This window comes from Bombina bombina, chromosome 2 (genome assembly GCF_027579735.1).
Source record: "Bombina bombina isolate aBomBom1 chromosome 2, aBomBom1.pri, whole genome shotgun sequence".
Lineage (NCBI taxonomy): Eukaryota > Metazoa > Chordata > Amphibia > Anura > Bombinatoridae > Bombina > Bombina bombina.
In genome coordinates, this window is record NC_069500.1 from 358,509,729 (window position 1) to 358,537,317 (window position 27,589).

The window sequence follows — 27,589 nt, forward strand, 5'->3', positions numbered from 1 at the left end:
CATTTTAAACTGGGTTTCAATTTACAACCATTCCTTCTGGAACCTAACCCAGGCGTAAACTGAGGGCTACCTGTAAGTATGTATATATATATATATATATATATATATATATATATATATATATATATATATATATATATATATATTATAAAAAGTCTACACACCCCTGTTAAAATGTCAGGTTTCTGTGATGTAAAAAAATATGAGAGATAAATAATTTCAGAACTTTTTCCACCTTTAATGTGACCTATAAACTGTACAACTCAATTGAAAAACCAACTGAAATATTTTAGGTGGAAGGAATAAAACAAAAAAAACTAAAGTAATGTGGTTGCATAAGTGTGCACACCCTCTTATAACTGGGGATGTAGCTATGTTCAGAATTAAGCAATCACATTCAAAATCATGTTAAATGGGAGTCAGTACACACCTGTCATCATTTAAAGTGCTGATTAACCCCGAATAAAGTTCAGCTGCTCTAGTTGGTCTTTCCTGAAATTTTCTTAGTCGCATCCCACAGCAAAATCCATGGTCCACAGAGAGCTTCCAAAGCATCAGAGGGATCTCATTCTTAAAAGGTATCAGTCAGGAGAAGGGTACAAAATAATTTCCAAGGCATTAGATATACCATGAAAGACAGTGAAGACAGTCATCATCAACTGGAGAAAATATGGCACAACAGTGACATTCCCAAGAACTGGACGTCCCTCCAAAATTGATGAAAAGACGAGAAGAAAACTGGTCTGGGAGGCTGCCAAGAGGCCTACAGCAACATTAAAGGAGCTGCAGGAATATCTGGCAAGTACTGGCTGTGTGGTACACATGACAACGATCTCCCATATTCTTCATATGTCTGGGCTATGGGGTAGAGTGGCAAGACGGAAGCCTTTTCTTAAGAAGAAAAACATCCAAGACAGGTTACATTTTGCAAAAACACATCTGAAGTCTCCCAGAAGCATGTGGGAAAAGGTGTTCTGGTCTGATAAAACCAAGGTTGAACTTTTTGGCCAGAATTCCAAAAGATATGTTTGGTGCAAAAACAACACTGCACATCACCAAAAGAACACCATACCCACAGTGAAGGATGGTGGTGGCAGCATCATGCTTTGGGGCTGTTTTTCTTCAGCTGGAACTGGGGCCTTAGTTAAGCTAGAGGGAATTATGAACAGTTCCAAATACCAGTCAATATTGGCACAAAACCTTCAGGCTTCTGCTAGAAAGCTGAACATGAAGAGGAACTTCATCTTTCAGCATGACAACGACCCAAAGCATACATCCAAATCAACAAAGGAATGGCTTCACCAGAAGAAGATTCAAGTTTTGGAATGGCCCAGCCAGAGCCCAGACCTGAATCCGATTGAAAATCTGTGGGGTGATCTGAAGAGGGCTGTGCACAGGAGATGCCCTCGCAATCTGATAGATTTGGAGTGTTTTTGCAAAGAAGAGTGGGCAAATCTTGCCAAGTCAAAATCTGCCATGCTGATAGACTCATACCCAAAAACACTGAGTGCTGTAATAAAATCAAAAGGTGCTTCAACAAAGTATTAGTTTAAGGGTGTGCACACTTATGCAACTATATTATTTTATTTTTTATTCTCTCTACCTAAAATATTTCAGTTTGATTTTCAATTGAGTTGTACAGTTTATAGGTCACATTAAAGGTGGAAAAAGTTCTGAAATGATTTATCTGTGTCTCATTTTTTTACATCACTGAAACCTGACATTTTGATAGGGGTGTGTAGACTTTTTATATCCACTGTGTGTGTATATATATATATATATATATATATGTGTATATATATATATATATATATATATATATATATATATATATATATATATATATATATATATATATATATATATATATATACACACACACACGCACACACACTGAAACTTGACTTACAATAGGGCTTAAATGTACGTAACAAACAAAACAAAACAAAAAAAGCTCAAAATTGGCTTAGAATAAGGATACAGTTTGAGAATGAACACCTTTATTAGGTGTTTTTTTACTTCCAATTAAAAGGGTTTAAATTAAGACTACAAATATGCTGCACAAAGTGTAATACTGTATTTTTTATCATTGACTGTGGTATTTATTAAATTAGGCCCAGGATTTGAGAAATTGCAGTGTCTAATGGTGTTGTTGGCAACAGCAACAAATAGTTCATATCTTTAGCGGAATCTAGATAGGAGCAAAAGTCTTATAAGTTGCATTCGCTAGAACTTTAAAACGGGGGTGGCTCCAGCTTCTCCATTAGGGATTTCATCCAGGTTGTTCCATTAATCAGCTTGGTGGTGGCAATAATATATTCTGTGGTCGCCTCTTCCATCTGAGAGAGAAAGCGAAGTGCAGCAATCTCTGCAAACGTCACTCCTCCAAGGAAAAATATCAGCATTACCTTTTTTTCTTCTTGCTGGCCTGCAAGATTATATCAGATGTACTCATTACCACGTTTGTACAATTATGTGGTTTGTATATATTTTAAACATGATTATGTACTATAATAAAACACAGTGAAATAAGCAACACATAATTATTAACACAAAATAAAAATGCGGTCTTGTTCACCCACTAAAAGAGTTTAAATGAACCCAGCACAACAGATAATGCAGTACAAATTCATTAGTCAAATATAATGTAAAAAAAAAGGGCGACTAGCGGCATCATTTTAGTACTTTTATGGGGTGAGTCTGTTCAGAGCCAAGAACGCCTTAAAATCACCTGCAGCCTAGAGGGGCATTGTGTGTATCTGGTGTTTGCTATATTAAAAAGGGACAGAAATGATTTCATCATTCCGAAACAGCATACAATTTTAACCAACTTCCCAATTTATTTTGGTATCCTTTGTTGAAAAACATACATAGTTAGGATCAGGAGTAACAATGCTCTACTAGGAGCTAGTTGCTGAATGGCAGCTGCACATGTATGCCTCTTGCTATTGGTTCACCTAAGTCAGCTAGCTCCCAGGAGTACATTGTTGCTCTTTCAAACAGATACCAAGAGAATTAAACAAATTTGATAAAAGAAGTAAATTGGAAAAAGGTTTAAAATGCCATGTTCTTCCTGAAGCATGAAAGAAAAACATTTGGATTTCATGTCCCTTTAAGGGGATATTCGATCCCCCTACCACATCAGTTTAACTGCTGCAGTAACTGTTTGCTTTAAAAAACAACAACAACAACAACAACATTTTTACAGGGACATGAGTTCCCTTATTTGAAAGGACAGACTTCCCTCTTCCTCTGTGCTATATGGGCTCAGTGCCCCCAATCACTGAAAATGACGACATGACACCGATACTATGGATTAGCTGGAGAAACCACTGCCCCCCCAACCTCCCTCATAGGACAAAGAGCTACAGGTTGTTACTTCACAACAGCAATAAAGGGCTATACATAGAAACACAGATCGGTCAGCACATTATGGGCTAGATTTATCAACGCTGAGGCGTACAGGGGCGCGTATGCCTCAGCTCGCCTGTGGCGGGGCGAAATTACCCGCAGTTAATTAACATTGCACACGAGCGCAATTTTGCGCTCGCGTGCAATCCCGCCCCCTGCCCGCGCACAGCCAATCACGCGCGGGCAGGAGCTGTCAATCTCCTCGGTCGGACTCAACCAAGGAGATTTAATTTCACCACAATAGAGGTGGTGAAGATGTTAGGGAAGCAGTGGTCTAGTGACCGCTGCTTGATAAATCGCGGCGAGCAAGTTCTTGTGAGAACTTGCTGCCGCAGGGGCTTGATAAATCTAGCCCTATATATAGGCCTTATAATCAAACATTAAAGGGTCATGAAACTAAACATTTTATTTCATGCAGTTTTAAACAATTTTCTAAATCACTTCTACTTAATTTGCTTTGTTTACTTGGTATCCTTTGTTGGAGTATATCTAGGTAGGATTAGGAGCAACAATGCACACCTGTGAGCTCGCAACTGATTGGTGGCTGCATATATAAGCCTCTTGTCATTGGCTCACAAGATCTATTCAATTAGTTAACAGTAGTGCATTGTTGCTCCTTTAACAAAAGATAGAGAGTGAATAAAGCAAATCTTATAACAGAACCTGCAAATTTAAACAACTTTCCAGTTTACTGTCTGAATCATGAAAGGATTAAATATGTGCATTTGTTTTTGGACAAAAGACAAACGAAAACCAGAATGAACGCACCAACAAAAATATTAGATTGTTTCCTTTAAAAAAATGTAAGAGTTAAATCAATGCGCTGGAGAGTGCGCTAACCCAATATTCTTCTTGCCAGAGCCACGGCCGCCCTAACAGGAGGTGTAGCGAGCTCCTCTCCCAAGACCTGCACTAAAGTTGGTGCAGGTCCTGGGAACCGAGAGCATTAAGCCATGTGTTATCACTTCCGGGCTCTGGCAAGAAGATGATAGGGTGAGCGCGATCTCCAGAGCGTTAAGGTATTTGTAGCTACAGATTACATTTTCACCTGTAGCTTTGAAACATTTACATTTGTTTAACAAAAACGAATGTAAACATTTAACGAAAATTAGATTTTCATTAAAATCTTTTCTACAAATCTTGGAGCTAGAAATATATCAGGCGATATTTTACTGGGAATCATACATAGGGAGCAAATAATTATTATCATCAAGCTTTGAGGAATATGATGAGGACACAGTTACATCGAATCTGGTTTGCCTATAGAGGGGAATAGTAGTGGTAAGTATGGGAGACAAATGTTAAAAAGTGTATGAAGAACGCCTTAAATATTGAGGGCCAGATTACATATGCATTGCCGGCTTTTGCAGGTGATGCCGGTTTTTACGCAGTTTTGGTATCACATATACAGCGCCGCATATAAATGCGGCATGTATATTTCACCTGTCGGCCGCAATTTTTACTTCCATAAGCCAACATAGAACCGTGTCACAAATCGGTATCACATATTCAGCACAAGGACTTAAACGGCGAAAATGGAGATATTTTACTCCATTTTCACTTTGCCACACATAGGCAGGCGCAGCAAGCCTTGCGCTGAGTATGTGAGCACCGTAACTCCCGTAACTGCCTGAAAATATTAACTAACACCTAACGCATGTGCAATATCTACCTGTCAACTGCAATCCCCCACCGCAATAACTAATGAACTATATTAACCCCTAATCCGCCAACCACCACATCGCAAAACATCTAATTAACCTATTAACCTCTAAACCGCCAGCCCATCAACGCAATAAACTTAACCTATTAACCCCTAATCTGCCAAACCCACAAAACGCAATAATCCTAATAAAACTATTATCCCCTAAACCGCCAAACCGACACAACGCAAATAACTAATAAAAATTACTAAGCCTCCTAACACCCCCTAACCTAACATCCCCTAAATTAATCCCAAGTACCGAAAATTAAAAAATACTAAATTACAATTAAAATAAAAAAGGTAACATTACTTAAAAATAAAAAAAGCTAAAATTAAATTGATCTAAGATTACAAAAAATAAAAAAGTCTAACATTACAGAAAATAAAAAAAATAACTGAATTAAAAAAATCAAACCTAATCCCTATGAAAATAAAAAAGCCCCCCCCCAAAATAAAAACACCCTATAATCTAATGCTAAACTACCAATAGCCCTTAAAAGGGCCTTTTGTAGGGCATTGCCCTAAGTTAAACAGCTCTTTTGCATTAAAAAAAAATTCTAAGTCTCCCCCTAACAGTAAAACCCACCACCCACCAAACCCCCCAAAATAAATAAACCTAACACTAAAAAAAAACTAAACTACCCATTGCACCTAAAGGGGCATTTGTATGAGCATTGCTCTTGAAAGGGCATTCAGCCCTTTTACTGCCCTTAAAAGGTCATTCAGCTCTTTTAAGAGTGCCCATTAAAACCCTAATCTTAAAAAATGGAGCGTGGTGATCCTCTTCGTATGATCACCGCCGCACACTAAGAATTGAATTCAAGGTACAGGTTTAAATATGGGGTACCTTGAATTCCTATTGGCTGATTTGATTTTGCAAATTCAAATCAGACAATAGGATGAGAGCTACTGGAATCCTATTGGCTGTTCAAATCAGCCAATAGGATTTCAGTAGCTCTCATCCTATTGGCTGATTTGAATTTAAAGAATCAAATTAACCAAAAGGAATTTGAGGTAACCCCATATTTAAACGCATACTTTGAATTCAATCCTTAATGTGCTGCGGTAATCGTACGAAGAGGATCTCCACGCTCCTTGGTCGCCGGTCTTCAGTTCCGCCATCGCTGGTCTACAGTTCCACGGTCACCGGTTTTCAGTTCCGCCCTTCCGCTCCACGCCAGCTTGTTCCTGGATGAAGATAGATGAGGTTGCTGCTTAGAAGAAGACTTCAGCACCGGACTTCAGGAACCGTGAGTATCTATCTGGGGGTTAGACTTAAAGGGCCACTGTAAGTAAATATTTTCTATGCCTGTTACTAACTAACTACCCCAAATACGCTTTTTATCAATAGCATTTCATTAACATATCTCTACCGTATATCAGAAATCTTGTCTGCAAATTTAATTGTTTTCCAAACCCACTCCGTGGGTATCCTTTGCTCTGTACCAATCCGTTTACAATACCTAGGTTTCAAAATGGCGCTTATTGGTTTAAGTATTTTGAACATGCAGTGCTGAAAATAGTGGGCAGGATAATGTGACATCATCGGCGAATAAAAGATATAACTTTTAGAACGTTATGAAACTTTGTTTTGGAGAAAAATATAATTTATGCTTACCTGATAAATTCATTTCTCCTGTAGTGTAGTCAGTCCACGGGTCATCCATTACTTATGGGATTATAACTCCTCCCTAACAGGAAGTGCAAGAGGATCACCCAAGCAGAGCTGCTATATAGCTCCTCCCCTCTACGTCATATCCAGTCATTTGACCGAAACCATACGAGAAAGGAGAAACTATAGGGTGCAGTGGTGACTGGAGTTTAATTAAAATTTAGACCTGCCGTAAAAACAGGGCGGGCCGTGGACTGACTACACTACAGGAGAAATGAATTTATCAGGTAAGCATAAATTATATTTTCTCCTGTTAAGTGTAGTCAGTCCACGGGTCATCCATTACTTATGGGATACCAATACCAAAGCTAAAAGTACACGGATGACGGGAGGGACAGGCAGGATCTTTACACGGAAGGAACCACTGCCTGTAGAACCTTTCTCCCAAAAACAGCCTCCGAAGAAGCAAAAGTGTCAAATTTGTAAAATTTTGAAAAAGTGTGAAGTGAAGACCAAGTTGCAGCCTTGCAAATCTGTTCAACAGAGGCCTCATTCTTAAAGGCCCAAGTGGAAGCCACAGGTCTAGTAGAATGAGCTGTAATCCTTTCAGGAGGCTGCTGTCCAGCAGTCTCATAGGCTAAACGTATTATGCTACGAAGCCAAAAAGAGAGAGAGAGAGGTAGCCGAAGCTTTTTGACCTCTCCTCTGTCCAGAATAAACGACAAACAGGGAAGAAGTTTGACGAAAATCTTTAGTTGCCTGCAAATAAAATTTCAGGGCACGGACGACGTCCAGATTGTGCAAAAGTCGTTCCTTCTTTGAAGAAGGGTTAGGGCACAATGATGGAACAACAATCTCTTGATTGATATTCTTGTTAGTGACTACCTTAGGTAAGAACCCAGGTTTAGTACGCAGAACTACCTTGTCTGAATGAAAAATCAGATAAGGAGAATCACAATGTAAGGCCGATAACTCAGAGACTCTTCGAGCCGAGGAAATAGCCATTAAAAACAGAACTTTCCAAGATAACAGCTTGATATCGATGGAATGAAGGGGTTCAAACGGAACACCTTGCAGAACGTTAAGAACTAAGTTTAAGCTCCACGGCGGAGCAACAGTCTTAAACACAGGCTTAATCCTAGCCAAAGCCTGACAAAAAGCCTGAACGTCTGGAACTTCTGCCAGACGTTTGTGTAAAAGGATAGACAGAGCTGAAATCTGTCCCTTTAATGAACTAGCAGATAAACCCTTTTCTAAACCCTCTTGTAGAAAAGACAATATCCTAGGAATCCTAACCTTACTCCATGAGTAACTCTTGGATTCGCACCAATATAAGTATTTACGCCATATTTTATGGTAAATTTTCCTGGTAACAGGTTTCCTAGCCTGTATTAAGGTATCAATCACTGACTCCGAGAATCCACGCTTTGATAGAATCAAGCGTTCAATCTCCATGCAGTCAGCCTCAGAGAAATTAGATTTGGATGTTTGAAAGGACCCTGAATCAGAAGGTCCTGTCTCAGAGGCAGAGACCATGGTGGACAGGACGACATGTCCACTAGATCTGCATACCAGGTCCTGCGTGGCCACGCAGGTGCTATTAGAATCACTGATGCTCTCTCTTGTTTGATCCTGGCAATCAATCGAGGAAGCATCGGGAAAGGTGGAAACACATAAGCCATGTTGAAGACCCAAGGTGCTGTCAGAGCATCTATCAGCACTGCTCCCGGGTCCCTGGACCTGGATCCGTAACAAGGAAGCTTGGCGTTCTGGCGAGACGCCATGAGATCCAGATCTGGTTTGCCCCAATGATGAAGCAGTTGGGCAAACACCTCCGGATGAAGTTCCCACTCCCCCGGATGAAAGGTCTGGCGACTTAGAAAATCCGCCTCCCAGTTCTCCACGCCTGGGATGTGGATCGCTGACAGGTGGCAAGAGTGAGACTCTGCCCAGCGAATTATCTTTGAGACTTCCATCATCGCTAGGGAACTCCTTGTTCCTCCTTGATGGTTGATGTAAGCCACAGTCGTGATGTTGTCCGACTGAAACCTGATGAACCTCAGAGTTGCTAACTGAGGCCAAGCCAGAAGAGCATTGAAAATTGCTCTTAATTCCAGAATGTTTATTGGAAGGAGTCTCTCCTCCTGAGTCCATGATCCCTGAGCCTTCAGGGAATTCCAGACTGCGCCCCAACCTAGAAGGCTGGCGTCTGTTGTTACAATCGTCCAATCTGGCCTGCGGAAGGGCATCCCCTTGGACAGATGTGGCCGAGAAAGCCACCATAGAAGAGAATCTCTGGTCTCTTGATCCAGATTTAGCAGAGGGGACAAATCTGAGTAATCCCCATTCCACTGACTTAGCATGCACAATTGCAGCGGTCTGAGATGCAGGCGCGCAAATGGTACTATGTCCATTGCCGCTACCATTAAGCCGATTACTTCCATGCACTGAGCCACCGACGGGTGTTGAATGGAATGAAGGACACGGCAAGCATTTAGAAGTTTTGATAACCTGTCCTCCGTCAGGTAAATTTTCATTTCTACAGAATCTATAAGAGTCCCTAGAAAGGGAACTCTTGTGAGTGGCAATAGAGAACTCTTTTCTACGTTCACCTTCCACCCATGCGACCTTAGAAATGCCAGAACTAACTCTGTATGAGACTTGGCAGTTTGGAAACTTGACGCTTGTATCAGAATGTCGTCTAGGTACGGAGCTACCGCTATGCCTCGCGGTCTTAGTACCGCCAGAAGAGAGCCCAGAACCTTTGTAAAGATTCTTGGAGCCGTAGCTAACCCGAAGGGAAGAGCTACAAACTGGTAATGCCTGTTTAGGAAGGCAAATCTTAGATACCGGTAATGATCCTTGTGAATCGGTATGTGAAGGTAGGCATCCTTTAAATCCACTGTGGTCATGTACTGACCCTCTTGGATCATGGGTAAGATGGTTCGAATAGTTTCCATTTTGAACGATGGAACTCTTAGGAATTTGTTTAGGATCTTTAAGTCCAAGATTGGTCTGAAGGTTCCCTCTTTTTTGGGAACCACAAACAGATTTGAATAGAATCCTTGCCCGTGTTCCAACCGCGGAACTGGGTGGATCACTCCCATTAGTAAGAGGTCTTGTACACAGCGTAGAAACGCCTCTTTCTTTATCTGGTTTGCTGATAACCTTGAAAGATGAAATCTCCCTTGTGGAGGAGAAGCTTTGAAGTCCAGAAGATATCCCTGAGATATGATTTCCAACGCCCAGGGATCCTGGACATCTCTTGCCCAAGCCTGGGCAAAGAGAGAAAGTCTGCCCCCCACTATATCCGTTTCCGGATCGGGGGCCCTCACTTCATGCTGTCTTAGGGGCAGCAGCAGGTTTTCTGGCCTGCTTGCCCTTGTTCCAGGACTGGCTAGGTTTCCAGCCCTGTCTGTAGCGAGCAACAGTTCCTTCCTGTCTTGGAGCGGAGGAAGTTGATGCTGCTCCTGCCTTGAAGTTACGAAAGGCACGAAAATTAGACTGTTTAGCCTTTGGTTTGGCCCTGTCTTGAGGCAGGGCATGGCCCTTACCTCCAGTAATGTCAGCGATAATTTCTTTCAAGCCGGGCCCGAATAATGTCTGCCCTTTGAAAGGAATATTAAGCAATTTAGATTTAGAAGTCACATCAGCTGACCAGGATTTAAGCCACAGCGCTCTGCGCGCTTGAATGGCGAATCCGGAGTTCTTAGCCGTAAGTTTGGTTAAGTGTACTACGGCATCAGAAATAAATGAATTAGCTAGCTTAAGGGCTTTAAGCTTGTTCATAATCTCATCCAATGGAGCTGTGCTAAGGGTCTCTTCCAGAGACTCAAACCAGAATGCCGCCGCAGCAGTGACAGGCGCGATGCATGCAAGGGGTTGTAATATAAAACCTTGTTGAACAAACATTTTCTTAAGGTAACCCTCAAATTTTTATCCATTGGATCTGAAAAAGCACAGCTATCCTCCACCGGGATAGTGGTGCGCTTAGCCAGAGTAGAAACTGCTCCCTCCACCTTAGGGACCGTCTGCCATAGGTCCCGTGTGGTGGCGTCTATTGGAAACATTTTTCTAAGTATAGAAGGGGGTGAAAAGGGCACACCGGGTCTATCCCACTCCTTGTTAACAATTTCTGTAAGCCTTTTAGGTATAGGAAAAACGTCAGTACACGCCGGTACCGCAAAATATTTATCCAACCTACATACTTTATCTGGAATTGCAACCGTGTTACAATCATTCAGAGCCGCTAATACCTCCCCTAGTAATACACGGAGGTTCTCAAGCTTAAATTTAAAATTTGAAATCTCTGAATCCAGTTTACTTGGATCAGATCCGTCACCCACAGAATGAAGCTCTCCGTCCTCATGTTCTGCAAATTGTGACGCAGTATCAGACATGGCTCTACTATTATCAGCGCACTCTGTTCTTACCCCAGAGTGATCGCGTTTACCTCTTAATTCTGGCAATTTAGATAATACTTCTGTCATAACAGTAGCCATGTCTTGCAAAGTGATTTGTATGGGCCGCCCTGATGTACTTGGCGCCACAATATCACGCACCTCCTGAGCGGGAGGTGAAGGTACTGACACGTGAGGAGAGTTAGTCGGCATAACTTCCCCCTCGTTGTCTGGTGATATTCTTTTAACATATAAAGTTTGACTTTTATTCAAAGTAACATCTATACATTGAGTGCACAAATTTCTATTGGGCTCCACATTGGCCTTTAAACATAGTGAACAAACAGATTCATCTGTGTCAGACATGTTTAAACAGACTAGCAATAACACTAGCAAGCTTGGAAAAAACTTTTAAATAAATTTACAAGCTATATAAAAAACGCTACTGCGCCTTTAAGAAACATAAAAATGTGACACAGTTGAATTAACAATGAACCAAATATGTTAAAACAACCAAATTTTAACAGAAAATGTATAAAGTTAGCAGAGGATTGCACCCACCAGCAAAAGGATGATTAACCCCTTAATACCCAAAACGGATAACAGTTGAAATAATAAACGTTTTTATCACAGTCAAACACACTGTCACAGGTCTGCTGTGACTGATTACCTCCCTCAAAACTAGTTTTGGAGACCCCTGGGCTCTGTAGAGACGTCCTGGATCATGGAGGAAGAAATAGGAAGACTGTGACTAAATTTTTACTGCGCAATAAAGCGCTAAAATAGGCCCCTCCCACTCATATTACAACAGTGGGGAAGCTCAGTAAACTGTTTTTATGCAGAAAAAAACGACAGCCATGTGGTAAAAATCATGCCCATAAAGTTTTATCACCAAGTACCTCAGAAAAAACGATTAACATGCCAGTAAACGTTTTAAAATTGAAAATTATGAAGTGTTATTAATAAGCCTGCTGCTAGTCGCTTTCACTGCAGTGCAGGCTCAAATATTACTTTAATATTGACAGTATTTTCTTAGTGAAATTCCATTCCCCAGAAATACCTCAGAGTATACATACATACTTATCAGCCTGATACCAGTCGCTACTACTGCATTTAAGGCTGCACTTACATTACATCGGTATTAGCAGTATTTTCTCAGTCAATTCCATTCCTTAGAAAATAATTTACTGCACATACCTCCTTGCAGGTGGGCCCTGCATGCTATCCCCTGTTCTGAAGTTACCTCACTCCTCAGAATGGCCGAGAACAGCAAGTGGATCTTAGTTACGACCGCTAAGATCATAGAAAACTCAGGCAGATTCTTCTTCTAATGCTGCCTGAGAACAAACAACACACTCCGGTGCCGTTTAAAATAACAAACTTTTGATTGAAGAAATAAAAACTAAGTTTAACACACCACAGTCCTCTCACACGTCCTATCTTTAGTTAGGTGCAAGAGAATGACTGGATATGACGTAGAGGGGAGGAGCTATATAGCAGCTCTGCTTGGGTGATCCTCTTGCACTTCCTGTTAGGGAGGAGTTATAATCCCATAAGTAATGGATGACCCGTGGACTGACTACACTTAACAGGAGAAATATAGGTCAGTAGGTTTTAATTAATGTTTATTAACTTTAATAGGTTAGTTGTTTAGCTTAAAAATTATAACAGAAAGTAATCCTTTAAGCTTTTTTTTTTTTTTTTTTTTTTTTATTAAGATTAGGGTTTTAATGGGCACTCTTAAAAGAGCTGAATGCCCTTTTAAGGGAAGTAAAAAAGCTTAATGCTAAGGGCAATGCCCATACAAATGCCCCTTTAGAGGCAATGGGTAGTTTAGTTTTTTTTTAGTGTTAGGTTTTTATATTTTTGGGGGGGGGGTGGTTTGGTGGGTTTTACTGTTAGGGGAAGACTTAGAGTTCTTTTAAAATGCAAAAGAGCTGTTTAATTTAGGGCAATGACCTACAAAAAGCCATTTTAAGGGCTATTGGTAGTTTAGCATTAGATTAGGGGGTGTTTTTATTTTGGGGGGGCTTTTTTATTGTCATAGGGATTAGGTTTTTTTTTTTAATTTTGGATTGTTTATTATTTTCTGTAATGTTAGATTTTTTTTATTTTTTGTAATCTTAGATTAATGTAATGTTTTTTTATTTTTAAGCAATATTAGCTTTTTTATTTTGTTTGTAACTTAGTATTTTTTAATTTAGGTAATTGGGGTTAATTTAGGGGGGTGTTAGGTTAGGGGGCTTACTAATTGAATTAGTTTGCGTTGTGTGGGTTTGGCGGTTTAGGGGTTAATAGATTTATAAGGTTTGTTGCGATGTGGGTTAATATTTTTATTAGGGAGTTTGGAATGTTGGGGTTGGCGGATTTAGGGATTTACTTTTACTAGGTAGATCGCGATGTGGGTGAATGGCAGATTAGAGGTTAATAGTTTATTTGGCATATTGCATTATGGGGGTTGTCGGTTTAGGGGTTAATACTTTTATTATTAGTTGCGATGTGGGTTTGATGGCGGATATAGGGTTTTTACGTGTTTTTTTTTGGGAGGCGGATTAGACTTTTACTGGAGATTTGCGCTTAAGCCTGCGCCGCATATGTAATCTCGCCCTGAGTGTTTTGTTATTGTTAAGGTTTTAAAGATGGCACGACTAGGTGTAGCTGATGATACAGAATAATATTCGCAGAAGCAAAGTTGTGATGTCATTTTGATTAATTTTTGGTCTGTTGATTTTATTCTATTGGCTTGAAGACATACTGTTATTGCGTTATTATACAATTTGTTAAAGGGATAGTAAAGTCTAAATTAAACTTTCATGATTCAGATATGGCACGTAATATTAAACAACTTTTTAATTTACTTTTATCATCAAATTTGCTTTGTTCTCTTGGTATTCTTAGTTGAAAGCTAAACCTAGGTAGGCTGATATGCTAATGTCTAAGCCATTGAGGCCGCCTCTGATTTGAATGCATCTGACCATTTCTCACAGCTAGAGGGCATTAGTTCATGTGTTTCATATAAATAACATGGTGCTTACGCACGTGGAGTTAATTAAGACTCAGCATTAATTGCCTGAAATGCAAGACTGTCAAAAGATCTGAGATAAGGAGGCAGTCTGCAGAATCATAGATACAAGGTATTACAGCGATAAAAAGTATATTTCTATAACAGTGTGGGTTATGCAAAACTGGGGAATGGTAAATAAAGGGATTATCTATCTTTTTAAACAATAACATTTGGTGTTTACTATCCATTTAATCCATAGTTAAAGGGTGGAGCTCACCCAGAAGATATGGGCTACACACATGTTTTGTGAATTGATTCATATAAATCCAACTGTCATTTGTTGATGACAAGCGGAGATTACCAAACCTTTGTAAATTTGGTTTGAATATTTAATATAAATATATTCCATTTGTTTATTTAATGAAAAAAGTTAACCTAGGCTAGTCTTACATTATAATCGGTCTAGTTCCATTTTCTTTATAACGTATTTTATGTGACATACAGCAGCTCTGTAACCGCTCATGACTTATCACATTCTCCAGATAGCAGAATTGGGACAGTTTTTTTTCCAAAATATTCCATTAAAAAAGTTTATTTTTCTCATAGCAGTGGTAAACCGTTGCAAATTAAAAACAGAAATGTAACTTTTTATTTATACACTAGAATATATCTGTTGAACAAAACCCTTCTTTTACTATGCATTTACTCTCTGAAAAGGCAAAGGATATAATCAGGAGCCGGCAAATGTACATTTGCCCCAACCAGAAGTCAAAATCTTATCTGCAGCATCACAAAAGTGGTACAGAAGAGTAAGTTGTGATTGTGCTTATTCCCTCGTTTGGGTAAAAAACATAATCACATCCCCCCCCCAGACAGACATTAAATGGTAAGATTATTTACGTTTTTTTAGTAGCCCTAAAGGTAGGGGTTGCCTCTCTTCAAACTGGGGCCCAGGTAGGAGCTTCAGCACTTCTTCTATACTTCTCCACCCTGGCCGAACTAGCACTTGTGCCAGACGTACACTAAGAGGCGCATAGCCGCTGTATACATAAGAGATGTCTGTGGGATTCTGGATAAGGACAAAAAAAAAAAAAAAAAAAGAAATAGGAGAGAGGATAAAAGCCAGCAAGTGTGAAAGAGCAAGGAAAGCATTTGCTAACGTAAATATAATTTGCACTAGTTTACATACATACCTGCTCATTTATATCATCACTCCAAAGGCGAAGTGTCTTCCTGATTGTTGGGTAATTATTTCTGCTGGTGGTCTGAGGTTTTAAAAGTCCAGCTTTTTCTAGATTATGCAATGTCAAGATGTGCTCATAACCATAGGTCTGTCACACAAAAACAATATACAAATTAAAGTGTTAGTGCATCTTGTTATTGTTCTTTCAAGTGATACAGAGAGGCAAAACTGTGGAATTTAAAGTGATGGTAAAGTCGTATGTATTGCCAAATATATTCCTGATGCTCTTACCTTAACTAGCACATCGATGTGCTTATATAAATAAAAAAAACTTTTTTCACTTTGTAATGCCGTTTTTATTTGGCTAACCGTACAGTGTAATAATCTGCTTCTCTAGAATTTTTTCACAGGGGCAGCTTTGATTGACATCGCTTTTAGCCAATCATCAGCTCACCATGCGCTCCATGTGAAATAGGAACTGCACACTCCCGTGCTCTCAACTAACTCATTGCTACTGACTGCGCATGCGCAATTCTTACGCTACTTGCGCATTTCTAAATGAGAATACTCAGCTCCGGGTTACATAAACATAGCATCCGATGTAAGTAAACAGTAAATCATTCCTTTCGTACTGATTCACTGTTTACTTTCATTTCTGTCTTCATCAATTATTTTTCTCTTCATTTATACAATTATTGTAAGTATTTATTGCCAAAGAATTACCTCAAAAAAATGACAAACCTTTATTTGAAAATTATAAGTAGCGTAAGAATTGCGCATGCGCAGTCAGTAGCAATGAGTTAGTTGAGAGCACGGGAGTGTGCAGTTCCTATTTCACATGGGGCGCATGGTGAGCTGATGATTGGCTAAAAGCGATGTCAATCAAAGCTACCCCTGTGAAAAAATTCTAGAGAAGCAGATTATTACACTGTACGGTTAGCCAAATAAAAACGGCATTACAAAGTGAAAAAAGGTTTTTTTATTTATATAAGCACATCGATGTGCTAGTTAAGGTAAGAGCATCAGGAATATATTTGGCAATACATACGACTTTACCATCACTTTAAATAATGCAGATAAACTATAGTATGTATATTAAAGGGGCATGAAACTCTTTTTTCTTTTAGATTCAGGGTACACGCAAAAAAAAACCCAAAAAAAAACAACATTTTTTCAATTTTGCTTCTATCTCAAGGTATCCCTTGTTGAAGAGCACACATTCAGGTAGGCTTGGGATAATTCACTATATGGCATTAGTTGTGCAATAATATTTTTTAACATTATACACTTTGAAGCACTAGATGACAGCAGTGTTTGCACTATGTATAAGTTTATTAAAAGCATTGTTGCAGAACTGCTGCCATATAGTGCTTCAAACACGTTCATGCTGCTGAGCCTACCTAGGTATGCTCTACAACAAAGGATACCAAATGAACAAACCCAAATGTGTTAATAGAAGTAAATAAACATTTTGAGTTCCATGTCCCTTTAATGAAATATACGTTAAACTACAATAGCAGGGCTGGTAATTAAATTTTTTGAGAATGTGCTTTTAAAATAGCAATATTAGACAGAAAATAAAAATAAATATAAACTTTTTTTGCATTCTTCTGATCGGTACAAAGAAAAAAAATAAAGTACGTAGTGTTATAGACACGAATAAAGGGCATTGTTTGCAAGCAGAGCATACTCACTTGTAGAATCTCTTTCTTGTAGTAATCTAGCACCTTCGGTTTTAGCCCAGTGTTACACACAGACTGAAGACAAACTAGTCGTAGGATCTTTATCAGCGGATCCTTCTTGGCAATGCAGTCTTCTATGTAAGTATTAACCTATACACACACACACACAGTTAAGTCAAAGAAGTTTGGCCAAAAAGTATGCACATATGTAGCACTTCTGTCTCCCCTAATATCGAGTACATCGTTTTGCAAGGGGTAGAAGACCTAGTCTACAATTAAAACATAGCTTTTATTGCTTAAATTAAAACAGATGTGTGAAGTTAAAAACACAAATGGTATTCTGAGATGCATTATCAAAATGCTATTTCTACATCACTTGTGATCTAATGAATAACTGGTGGTATATTTGATGGTGTGTGTAAACCTAATATACTTCAGGTGGAGTAACAATCAACACTGGACCAATCGAAGTTAAGATATCAGAGTATTATGGAGTACCAGCAACCACTGGGATCCTCTATACTGGATATTTAACAACTTTACACTGGCATAGATAGCAGATATGTAAAATACTAAAGTTATCTTTATTACCCGTTGGGTATAATATCAGTCTGTAGGGTGTACTAGTTTTGAGGAAGCCGTAACCTACACGGTGAAACATGTATATTACTTTAGCCTGAATGTACACTTTAATATAAACTATATAGGGCATCCCCACATTATCTGTGTAGTGCTACTGCAACCTGTTTGTATGTGTATGTATGTGTGTATATATATATATATATATATATATATATATAAATACAGCCAAGCACGTTATAATTTTCTGTCAACTATTATTTTTCCTCAATACAGGTAGCCCTCAGTTTATGCCGGGGTTAGGTTTCAGAAGGAATAGTTGTAAATCAAAACCGTTGTAAATTGAAACCCAGTTTATAATGTAAGTCAATGGGAAGTGAGGGAGATAGGTTCCAGGCCCCTCTCAAAATTAAATTGTCATAAGTAACACCTAATACAATATTTTTAAAGCTTTGAAATAAAGACTTTAAAAGACTTTAAACAGCATTATAAACCTAATAAAATAATCACACAACTCAGACTTCACTTGCATTTTTCAGCAAACAGTTCTTTCTATGCATTCCAATCTGGACTGATTTATAGACAGGAAGATCTTGTTTCTTTGAAATCTGCTCGATAGCTCAGGTCTGGTTAACCTGATTAATTTCAACTTGCTTGGCTTTGCTGCAACACAAGCGGACAGCTCCACCTACTTGCTATTTTAATAAATGCACTGCTACTCAATGCTTTTCAATAGCAGTCACATGACTGGGAAAAAAGGTTGTTATTCTGAAACGGTGTAAATTGAACCGTTGTAAACCGAGGGCCACCTGTATAGTTACATTGTTTTACAAGGAATTTAAAAATTAAAAAATAAATTAAAAAAAAGGTGATATTTGACTGTTTTTTTAAAAAATATATTTCAGACAGTTCTGGAATTCTATTTTATAGCACAGACAAGCCACTACTTCCCCCATGCTTCAATGTTGCTCAGCTAACATAATGGATCTTTACCTAGTATTTTGACAATATCTTTAAAATGAAAAAAGTAAAAAAACTTTATTAAATAAACATAAAAGAAGGCATCAAATAAATATAAAAGAAGGCATTAAGTCTAGACTTGATGCCTTCTTTTATTTAATAAAGTTTACTTTTTATAACTTTAACCGCTAGTGAAGAATACCTTCCTTTCTACTTTACAAATTTTTTTGCAGGAGCTCGCTTATCATCCTTCAAGGCGGTAGTGCGTCTAAGTGGCAAATAACAGGAGCTTTTAGTCAGGCTTTCCCTATAGCCTTAACCAACTTTGTGTAAATTACGAGGTGAAGTGGATGCTGTAGCAGTGCCGTCACCCAGGCAGCTTTAAGGAAGCAAATGGATACCCGAAAAATTGAAGATCCGGAGAGAGACTCAGAACACTGAGTGCCGGAGAGAGGGTACGCAAGCGTGACAGCGGAGGGTTGAAGGAACGGGGCAACAACCGCTGGTATGCGGTCTTCTGTCAATCCAGGATATGGAGCTACATTAGAGGTCCTTTCTCTCCAACATGGGAGTCGGTATCTGGTTTTTGCATACAACTGTAAGTTAAGCGGAAGGGGGCCACTACATATTTGCTTTAACCTGTACCACGCTCTGGGAATTACTGGCTACGCTCCTTGCCACCTGTGTCTTTTGTATTAGAGCGGCATTATTAGGCTTATACCCTGACTTTGAATACTAAATTTGAATAATTTAACTGCATTAAAAAACCTTCTCACTATAGCTGCAGGGACATTAACCTTTAAACAACTGCTATAAGCATAGGATTAGTCTCTTAAGAAAACAGGTGTAGAAGGCAACTCTTTTTGTTAGGAAACATTTCAGGAATGATACTACTCTGCATTGTTAACTAAGGTTTCAATATCTGCACAAACTATAGCTTTTTAAACAAACCCTACTTAGTTTTAGTGATTATTGTTACACAGGATAATATTTTAGGGACACAAACCTTATCAGTGTCAAACCCAGACATAAATTCTTGTTCCACTGTTAGATTATCAAAGAAAGCTTCGGAAGCTGAAACAAAACATATTGTAGACTGTAATATCCATCAAGCAATGATCTCCGTCTGCTGTGTGCCACTATAGTTCTTATACAAAGGCTGTCAATAGACCCAAGGATGCTTACTTGTTATATCCTTGATCAGTTCAGCAATGGATGTGTGGTTTGCCAAGGAAGCTCGTTCTGCTTGCATATGGGGTAATTGGGACACAAACTGTTTTATTTCTCCCACTGTCTTTGCATTGTGTCTTTCCTTTATAAATGAAAACAAAATGTTTGAGAAGTTACATTTTTGTGTGTTTTCCCCTAAACTAAAGCAAAACTATTTAATGGTCCCAATATTCTAAATCATCAGTCAGTCATCATAAAACATGCTATATACCAGTGGAATCCTTTTTTGAAATTTAGCATAAAATGCTCATTTAGGAACATACTACAGATTCAAAACTTTTAGGTACTTAGTTATAATGTATCATTGGTGGTTAAGTAGTTAATGTTTGGGGCCCAGTTGGGAGGTTGTAGGCAAGTCTTTACATGGAAGTGATAATGACATCTGGTTCCTAAGTTCCCCGTGGGAGTAGAGTATTCCAGTCTCATTACCACCTATTACAGACAATCTCCTTGTTAACACACAATAATTAAGCATTGTATGATATTACAGTTGGGAGTATAAAGACCCTAAGTGGCCACTTTCTGATTTTTTTAAAAAAAATTTTTTAATTGTGCACACATTTACAATTCTGCTATTTCATTCGCATGTCTTATTAAATCGCGAACACGGTTTGTACATTATGAGCACATAAAGCGCACTGTACTAATATAGGAGGAAGTGTCTGATCTAAATTTAGCATGCTACCACAAAATAAAAATAATAAATAAAATAAAAATGAAAAATTAGGGAAAGTGAAACCAAATTTTTTCTTTTATGATTCAGATAGATAATACAATTTGAAACAATTTATTTCTATTTTTAAAATGTGCTTTATTCTCTTGGCATTGCTTGTTGAAGGAGCAATAATGCACTACTAGAAGCTAGCTTAATACATTGGATGAGCCAATGATAAGAGGCATATATGTGCAGTCACAAATCAGCACTTAGCCCCCAGGACATTGCTGCTCCTGAGCCTACCTAGGTATGTTTTTCAACATAGGATGCCAAGAGAACAAAGCAAATTAGATAATAGAAAAAAAATGTAAAATTGTTTAAAATTACACATTTATCTGAATCATGTAAATTGTGGGTTTCATGTCCCTTTAATAAATACTAGGACATCCTATATCCCTAATTGGCATGTTTTCCTTTGAACTATTTCCTGATGCGGAATAACTCTATTCAGTGTGACTTCTTCGGTTTCTTTGCTCCAAAAATGTAATTCAGATCTTACTGCCTTTATATTAAAAAGGGACATCAAACACTAAATACATTTCATACACCTCCTAATTATGGGTACCGCCATTTTGTAACCTAGCTTTCACTGTAGGTACCTGAACCCTAGGCAGCACCCATGACTAGAGGGAGGTGGGGAATAATCTCAATACTATGCTTATAAAATGTATTTAGTGCTTAATGTCCCTTTAAGAAAGGACAACGGAACAAAGGTAAACCGCGATATGTCAAACATTACAGGCAATAATGAATAGTATCAGACACAGTAGTGTAAGGTCACACAGAAAAACTTAAAGTTTATGTCTTTTGATTTGGGTCTCAGGGCTTATGGGTAAAACTTGAATCCTACACAGACATACTTTAGTCTTTGCACGTTACCTCAAATGCTGCAGATATTACTTTGGCCTTCTTGCTCAACACACAGCCCACAGCATTAAAGTTTCTGTCTCGAATTTCTGCATATAGCTCCTCTGCAGAATTTAGTAGAAGTTTCTTTGGTTCTGTGGGAAGATCTTTTCCGCTCTCACCCTGCTTTTTTGCTGTAAATTTTTCTGGTGGAAGTTTTACGTGACCTATTATAAAACAAGAGATAAAAGCAACTATGTAATAATTCTTCACTATAGCTATGTTATAAACTATTTGAATTTGCTTCTTATTGGTCTTGTTTATCTCTAAATAGTAAAAAATAAGTATTTGGCGTATATGTAAAGAGAATGGTAATCTGATAAAAAAACAAAACAACAAGTTCCATTGTAGAATATCTTTGTTTAAAAATATAATCAACCATCAAAAGGGCTATGTATTGCACTGTGTTACTGCCTGCTACACTTTGCATTAGAAGGGACCTGAAACCCAGATGTTTTTCTCTATTCTTTCTTATAATTCAGATAAAGCGTACAACTTTAAACAACTTTCTAATTTACTTCTATTATCTATTTTGCTTTGTTCTCTTGATATACCTAGGCAGGCTCGGGGAGCAGCAATGTACTGCAAACTATAGAGTTATGTTTTTGTCTTTAAAATAAAATTAATATTTTTTTTTTTTTAATGAAAAGATCCACAGCAGTGCTGTGCATTTGTTTTATGTATTTATACAATTACAAGAATAAATGAATGGTTAGCGTACTATTGTGAATTCCATAGACTTCGTCAATAAGGCCTTCATATGTGAGCTGAGTCGCTAATGGAGTTAACAGGTCCACATTTCGATCAAGCAGCAGAAGAGTGTCAAACACAGGACAAATACAATTTTGGCTCCCACCCAGCTCCCTCTTCATCCTGATCATCATGTTTGCAACATGCTGCAGAGAAAAAAAAATCTTTATAGCAGACTCTACAGAACTAAGGTTTTCATCAGTCAAATACTTTGTATGCCAAAACTAATATCAATAATATCAGATCTAGACAATCAGCAATTTAAAAAACATGTATATGCCACAAATAATTTATCTAAAACAACTTTGATGGGCAAGACATTATGAATTATCTGTGACTAGATAGAAATGACTTTAAGATCTAGATTTTGTGACCCTGAAGATTTAGAGACCAACAATAAAAACTGCTAAAAAAAAATAAAAAAAATTGGAGGTGCCCTCCCTATACAGTAAAAATAATAATATAAATTATTATATTTTATCATCAAAAGCAATCATAGAGCCATACATTTGTATTAATCTAACATAAATCAACTATGATGGGAAAAAATAGCAGTTGCTAAAATAGCAAATAATAGTTGCTATATCCAAACTAAAGTGCACCATTCTCCACAAAGAGTTTAAACTTAAAATAAAAAAAATAAGTGGCACATTTTGAAACAACGTCTAATTGAAGAAACAATATATTTTCTCACACCTGCTCTATAGATTAAACACCTGTGTTGCCATCAACAGTAATCACAGAAAGTATAAATGTTCTACCATGATTAAACTTAGCCTGCAGTTCTATGAATTTCACTATATGGCTTTAGGATGTAACATGCAACTACCTTTCATATATAAAGAATTAACAAATCAACTTATATTTCCAGTATTCGCTGTATATTACCCTAGCACACTCTCCTTTTCCAAATATCTGGGGAATTGTTCCATACAAAGACTGCAAGGCCATAAGCCCCTTAGCTGCATGGTAAAGGCTGGTTTCATCGTTTTCCAGGTAACATTCCTATTTAAATAAAGATGGTTAATGGTTGTTAACATAATCTATAACATTTGTATAATTTCACTATTACATATCACGGACATTTTAACTGTTCAGTAAAGGACATTTACAATCCTGTAGATGAAGTACCCAGTCATTAACTTACGTGTCCCAATGTTGACTGGGTCAGTCTTTGTGAATTAGTAGTTTTATAAAGAAAAAGGAATACTGACCATCTTCCATTAGTTAGAGATATTTAACATCTTGAGATTTGTATATAAAATGTTTCGTTATGCATAACAGAACAACTTTGCAATATACAGTCATTTATTTTGCCCCCTTTTATGTAATGTAAATATGAAATTTCTAATTCCCAGAACTTGAAATGCACCCTGTTGACTTCCCAATGCTATCTCTGCTATAGATCGGTCTCTAATTGCATATATATATATATATGTATATATATATATATATATATATATATATATATATATATATATATATATATATATATATATATATATATATATATATATACACATACATACATATATACACACACACATAATTATACATTATATAATATAAAAGCACATACAAAATTGTCCTTTAAAGAACATAATACTCATATGCTAAATCACTTGAATGTGATGCAGTATAACTGTAAAAAGCTGACAGGAAAATATCAAATGAACATCTCTATGTAAAAAAAAGGAAGATATTTTACCTCAAAATTTCCTCAGCTCCTATAAACAGCAGCCAATCAGCATCAGCAGTGCTGAGGTCATGAACTGTTTTACTGTGATCTCATGCAATTTCATAGTAAACTTCCTTAAACTGAATAGGGAAATCACATGTGTGAATGAGGCACGCTCCCTTGCAAGTCCCGGGACAGACATACTGATTTGCTGCTTAAAGTCCTTTACAGTGGGGTGTGAATAATTAGGACATTTTTGAGGCAAAATATCTTTCTTTTTTACATAGTGATGTTCAGGTGATATTTTCTAGACAGCTTTTTACAGCTATGCTGCATCCCTTTCAAGTGTTTCAACATTTGGGTATCATGGCCCTTTAAGTTTGATTTTTGTTTCTTTTCCCTTACTCACCCTGAATGCACTTTCAGCCTCCATAGACAATAGATCTCCATCAAATGGAATCAGGTCAAGACTGTACTCTTCTCGGTGACTGAATGATCTCAGAACACCAAGGTCCTTAAGCCTCTGCTCACATAGCAAGCTTCGACGAGGTACAAATAAGATATGGAAATCTCGTTGTGGAAAACGCACCTTGTCTTCTCTAAAGTGCAGATAAATTCAACGTATAGAAGAGTATTAGAATAAATACAATATATTACATTACACTGTATACAGGTTAAGACTAGCAGATTTAAAAGTATTAGATTATGTAGCAAAGAGTTACAATCAGTGGCATATTTAGGTTTTGTGCTGCACTAGACACTCAAAATTCTGCTGCCCCCCCCCATTTAAAGGGACATTATACACATTTTTTCTTTGCATAAATGGTTTGTAGATGACCTATTTATATAGCCCATAAAGTAGCTTTTTTTTTTTTAAATGTATAGTTTTGCTTATTTTTAAATAACATTGCTCTGATTTTCAGACTCCTAACCAAGCTCCAAAGTTTTAGGAGAATAACATCAGATACCTACTCCAGCTTGCTCTTGTTTGTGTAAAGGGTCTTTTCATATGCAAAAGAATGGGGGAAGGGGGGAGTGTCTTATTTCCCCCACTTGCAGTGGACTTTCTAGCTACCTTTTCAACAGAGCTAAACTGAGAGCTTCTAAGTAAGTTTTTAAACAGTTTTATACTGGATTTTTATATCAGTATCTGTGCATCTTATTCTTTAAGGTAGTGTTTATTACATGCAGTTACATGAAAATGGGTGTATACTGTCCCTTTAAGGCCTTTCATGGCCATAATTTTTTTTGGTGAGGGCGTAAAGTGACTTTTTTTCCATGACATTTTCAAAGTAAATATTCATGTTTAAGTGTGCGTGTAGTGCAGTGTGTCCGTAGAGAGACTCAAAATCTGCTTCCCTAGGCAAGTGCCTTGTTTGCCTAGGCCAAAATACACCCCTGGTGACTATCCTTTGATTACTATATTACAATCATTTTCTGCTGGGATTAAAGTGATAGTAAAGTCTAAAACATTGCATTTACAAAAACATTAGACAGTAAAAGAAATGTATTTTTTTCTTCATATAAGTTATCTAAGTTACATATATAAACCTACGCAGTCTACATGCAGGTTTCTAAAACTTAAAAGGGACACGATACCCAAATGTTGAAGCACTTGAAAGCATCTCTACGTAAAAAAGGAGGATATTTACTTCAAAATTTCCTAAGTATTCACACCCCATTGTAAAGGGACTTTAAGAGGCCAATCAGGATACTTGTCCCAGGACTTGCAAGGGAGCATGCATCTGGCATGTGCAGGCACAGTCAGGTTATTTCCCTATTCAGTTTAAGGAAGTTTACTATGAAATTCACAAGATTTCAGTGAAATCTTATGAGATTACAGTAAAGCAGAGCATGACCTCAGCACTGCAGATGTTGATTGGCTATTGTTTTTGTTATGTTTTTGTTAACTTGCAGCTGGACAGTAGCTGAAGTACAACGGTTACCAAAGCACTTACTTGCTGAAGACATTTTGAGGTAAAATATCTTTTTTTACAGAGAAATGTTGGGTGATATTTTCTTGTCAGGTTTTTAGTTATACTGCATCACTTTAAATTATTTAGCAAATGAGTATTATGTCCCATTAAAGGGACACAAACACAATTTGTTCTGTCATGATTCACACAGAGCATGTCATTTTAAACAACTTTCCAATTTACTTCTATTATCTAATTTGCTTTGTTCTCTTGGTATACTTTGTTGAAAAGCATACCTAGGTAGGCTCAGTAGTAGCAGTGCACTGGGTGCTAGTTACTAATTGGTGGCTGCACAAATATACCTCTTGTCATTGGCTCAACCAATGTGTTTAGCTAGCTCTCACTAGTGCAACAGATACCAACAGAAAGAAGAAAGTTTGTAAATTGGAAAACTGTTAAAATTGTATGTTCTATCTGAATCATGAAAGAATTTGGGGTTTCATGTTCCTTTAATTTACCATCACTTTTAGTTTAACTGCTTAAAACCTTTGAGTGTTGTGCCAGCTAAAAGCCAAATTACCATAACCATCTGCTTACCCCTTTTTTAGTTTTATCATATCATAGTCAATGATAATCTACAAGTCTGCACCATGTATCCATGTGCCTTCTTCCTTAAAAGTATTTACATATGCTCTGTGTAATGCTAAGGCATCAAATAACTGACTGATACAATGACATAATTACATATTTATTTCCTGGCTATGATTTTCTAATAACATAATTAAAAAAAATGTTATATACAAGACAGTCTGAATAGGACAGATATAGCTGGCGAGGACAATGACATCCCAACAAAGGTCTCTGCTGATACTGTCACATTTCATACCTTCGTATGTTATCTGCAATTATATCCATTAGTTCAAGTCTTGGCCTGACCAGAAATATAATATTTTTTACTTCAGCAGTAGGAAGTGGTCCTGCTTTAAGAGTAAACATTTTTTCAACTTCATGTTCCTGCAAAAAAAGTAAAACAATACTATCTTGAAGTAATGTACTGAATGTGATTCAATACCTTTTAAAACCACTGTTTCAGAGCATGTCCCGTATTAAATGTATATTATTGCACTGAATAAATCTACTGTTTCTTCTTTGCTTGTGGAGTATTGTCATTTCATTCTAAGATTAAACAGATTTTCCATGCACATAAAAGACTATCATAAAATTGTCACCTTTAATAGTGAATACTGAGCAATTAATCCAAATGGACCAGTTAGATATTCATCCCATACAATTGCCTGCAAGAAAAAGAGAGAACGTTACCATGATGCAAGCCTGGTTTAATATTGCAAAAAACATGGAATGCACAGATATTTCAGATGATATGCTTACTTGCAAAATATAGTTTGTATTTATCAAGGTATAAATTGAACATTTATTAGATGCTGTGTATGAAATCAATTTGGCTTTGATTTACTGAGAGTGATTTATGTACCATACAATCCACAAGTATAATGGAAAAATAAGAAATATTATGGTCGTGCACATACATAACATTAGCATAGAGAATGCTACATTACAATGTTAAACCATATCCGCAATTACTATTATATTTTTATGTAAAGGCGACAGTTCTGCAGGTTTGCAGCGAAGCACTCTGGCTTATAGGATTGCAGCAACTTGTATTCTTCTCACCTTGCTCCCAGCACATTTATCCAAAAACTCCCTCAGCTCCTTACGCACTGCCTCCCTCAATACATTGAGATTTACTCGGCCGCACGATAGGTGTACAGCCATCTTAAAGTTCCGATTTACAGTAGAAGTCATGTGACAGATCACGTGAGGAGTATAGCTGTCAAGC

At 37.5% G+C, this 27,589-nt stretch overlaps 1 protein-coding gene across 1 annotated transcript; it reads right to left on the minus strand.

Annotated features, from left to right (window-relative positions):
* Positions 1 to 1,983: 1,983 nt before the first annotated feature.
* On the minus strand, positions 1,984 to 27,569 carry VPS33A (VPS33A core subunit of CORVET and HOPS complexes). Its single transcript, XM_053701756.1, has 13 exons — positions 27,424 to 27,569; positions 26,961 to 27,026; positions 26,618 to 26,745; positions 24,225 to 24,414; positions 23,026 to 23,142; positions 22,109 to 22,283; positions 21,361 to 21,554; positions 19,722 to 19,848; positions 19,543 to 19,610; positions 17,010 to 17,147; positions 15,326 to 15,463; positions 15,033 to 15,201; positions 1,984 to 2,428 (listed from the first exon to the last, which is right to left on the minus strand). The coding sequence occupies exons 1-13, from the start codon at positions 27,553 to 27,555 to the stop codon at positions 2,235 to 2,237; spliced, it is 1,836 nt and encodes a 611-aa protein (XP_053557731.1). The 5' UTR covers positions 27,556 to 27,569; the 3' UTR covers positions 1,984 to 2,234.
* Between the last annotated feature and the right edge of the window lie 20 nt (positions 27,570 to 27,589).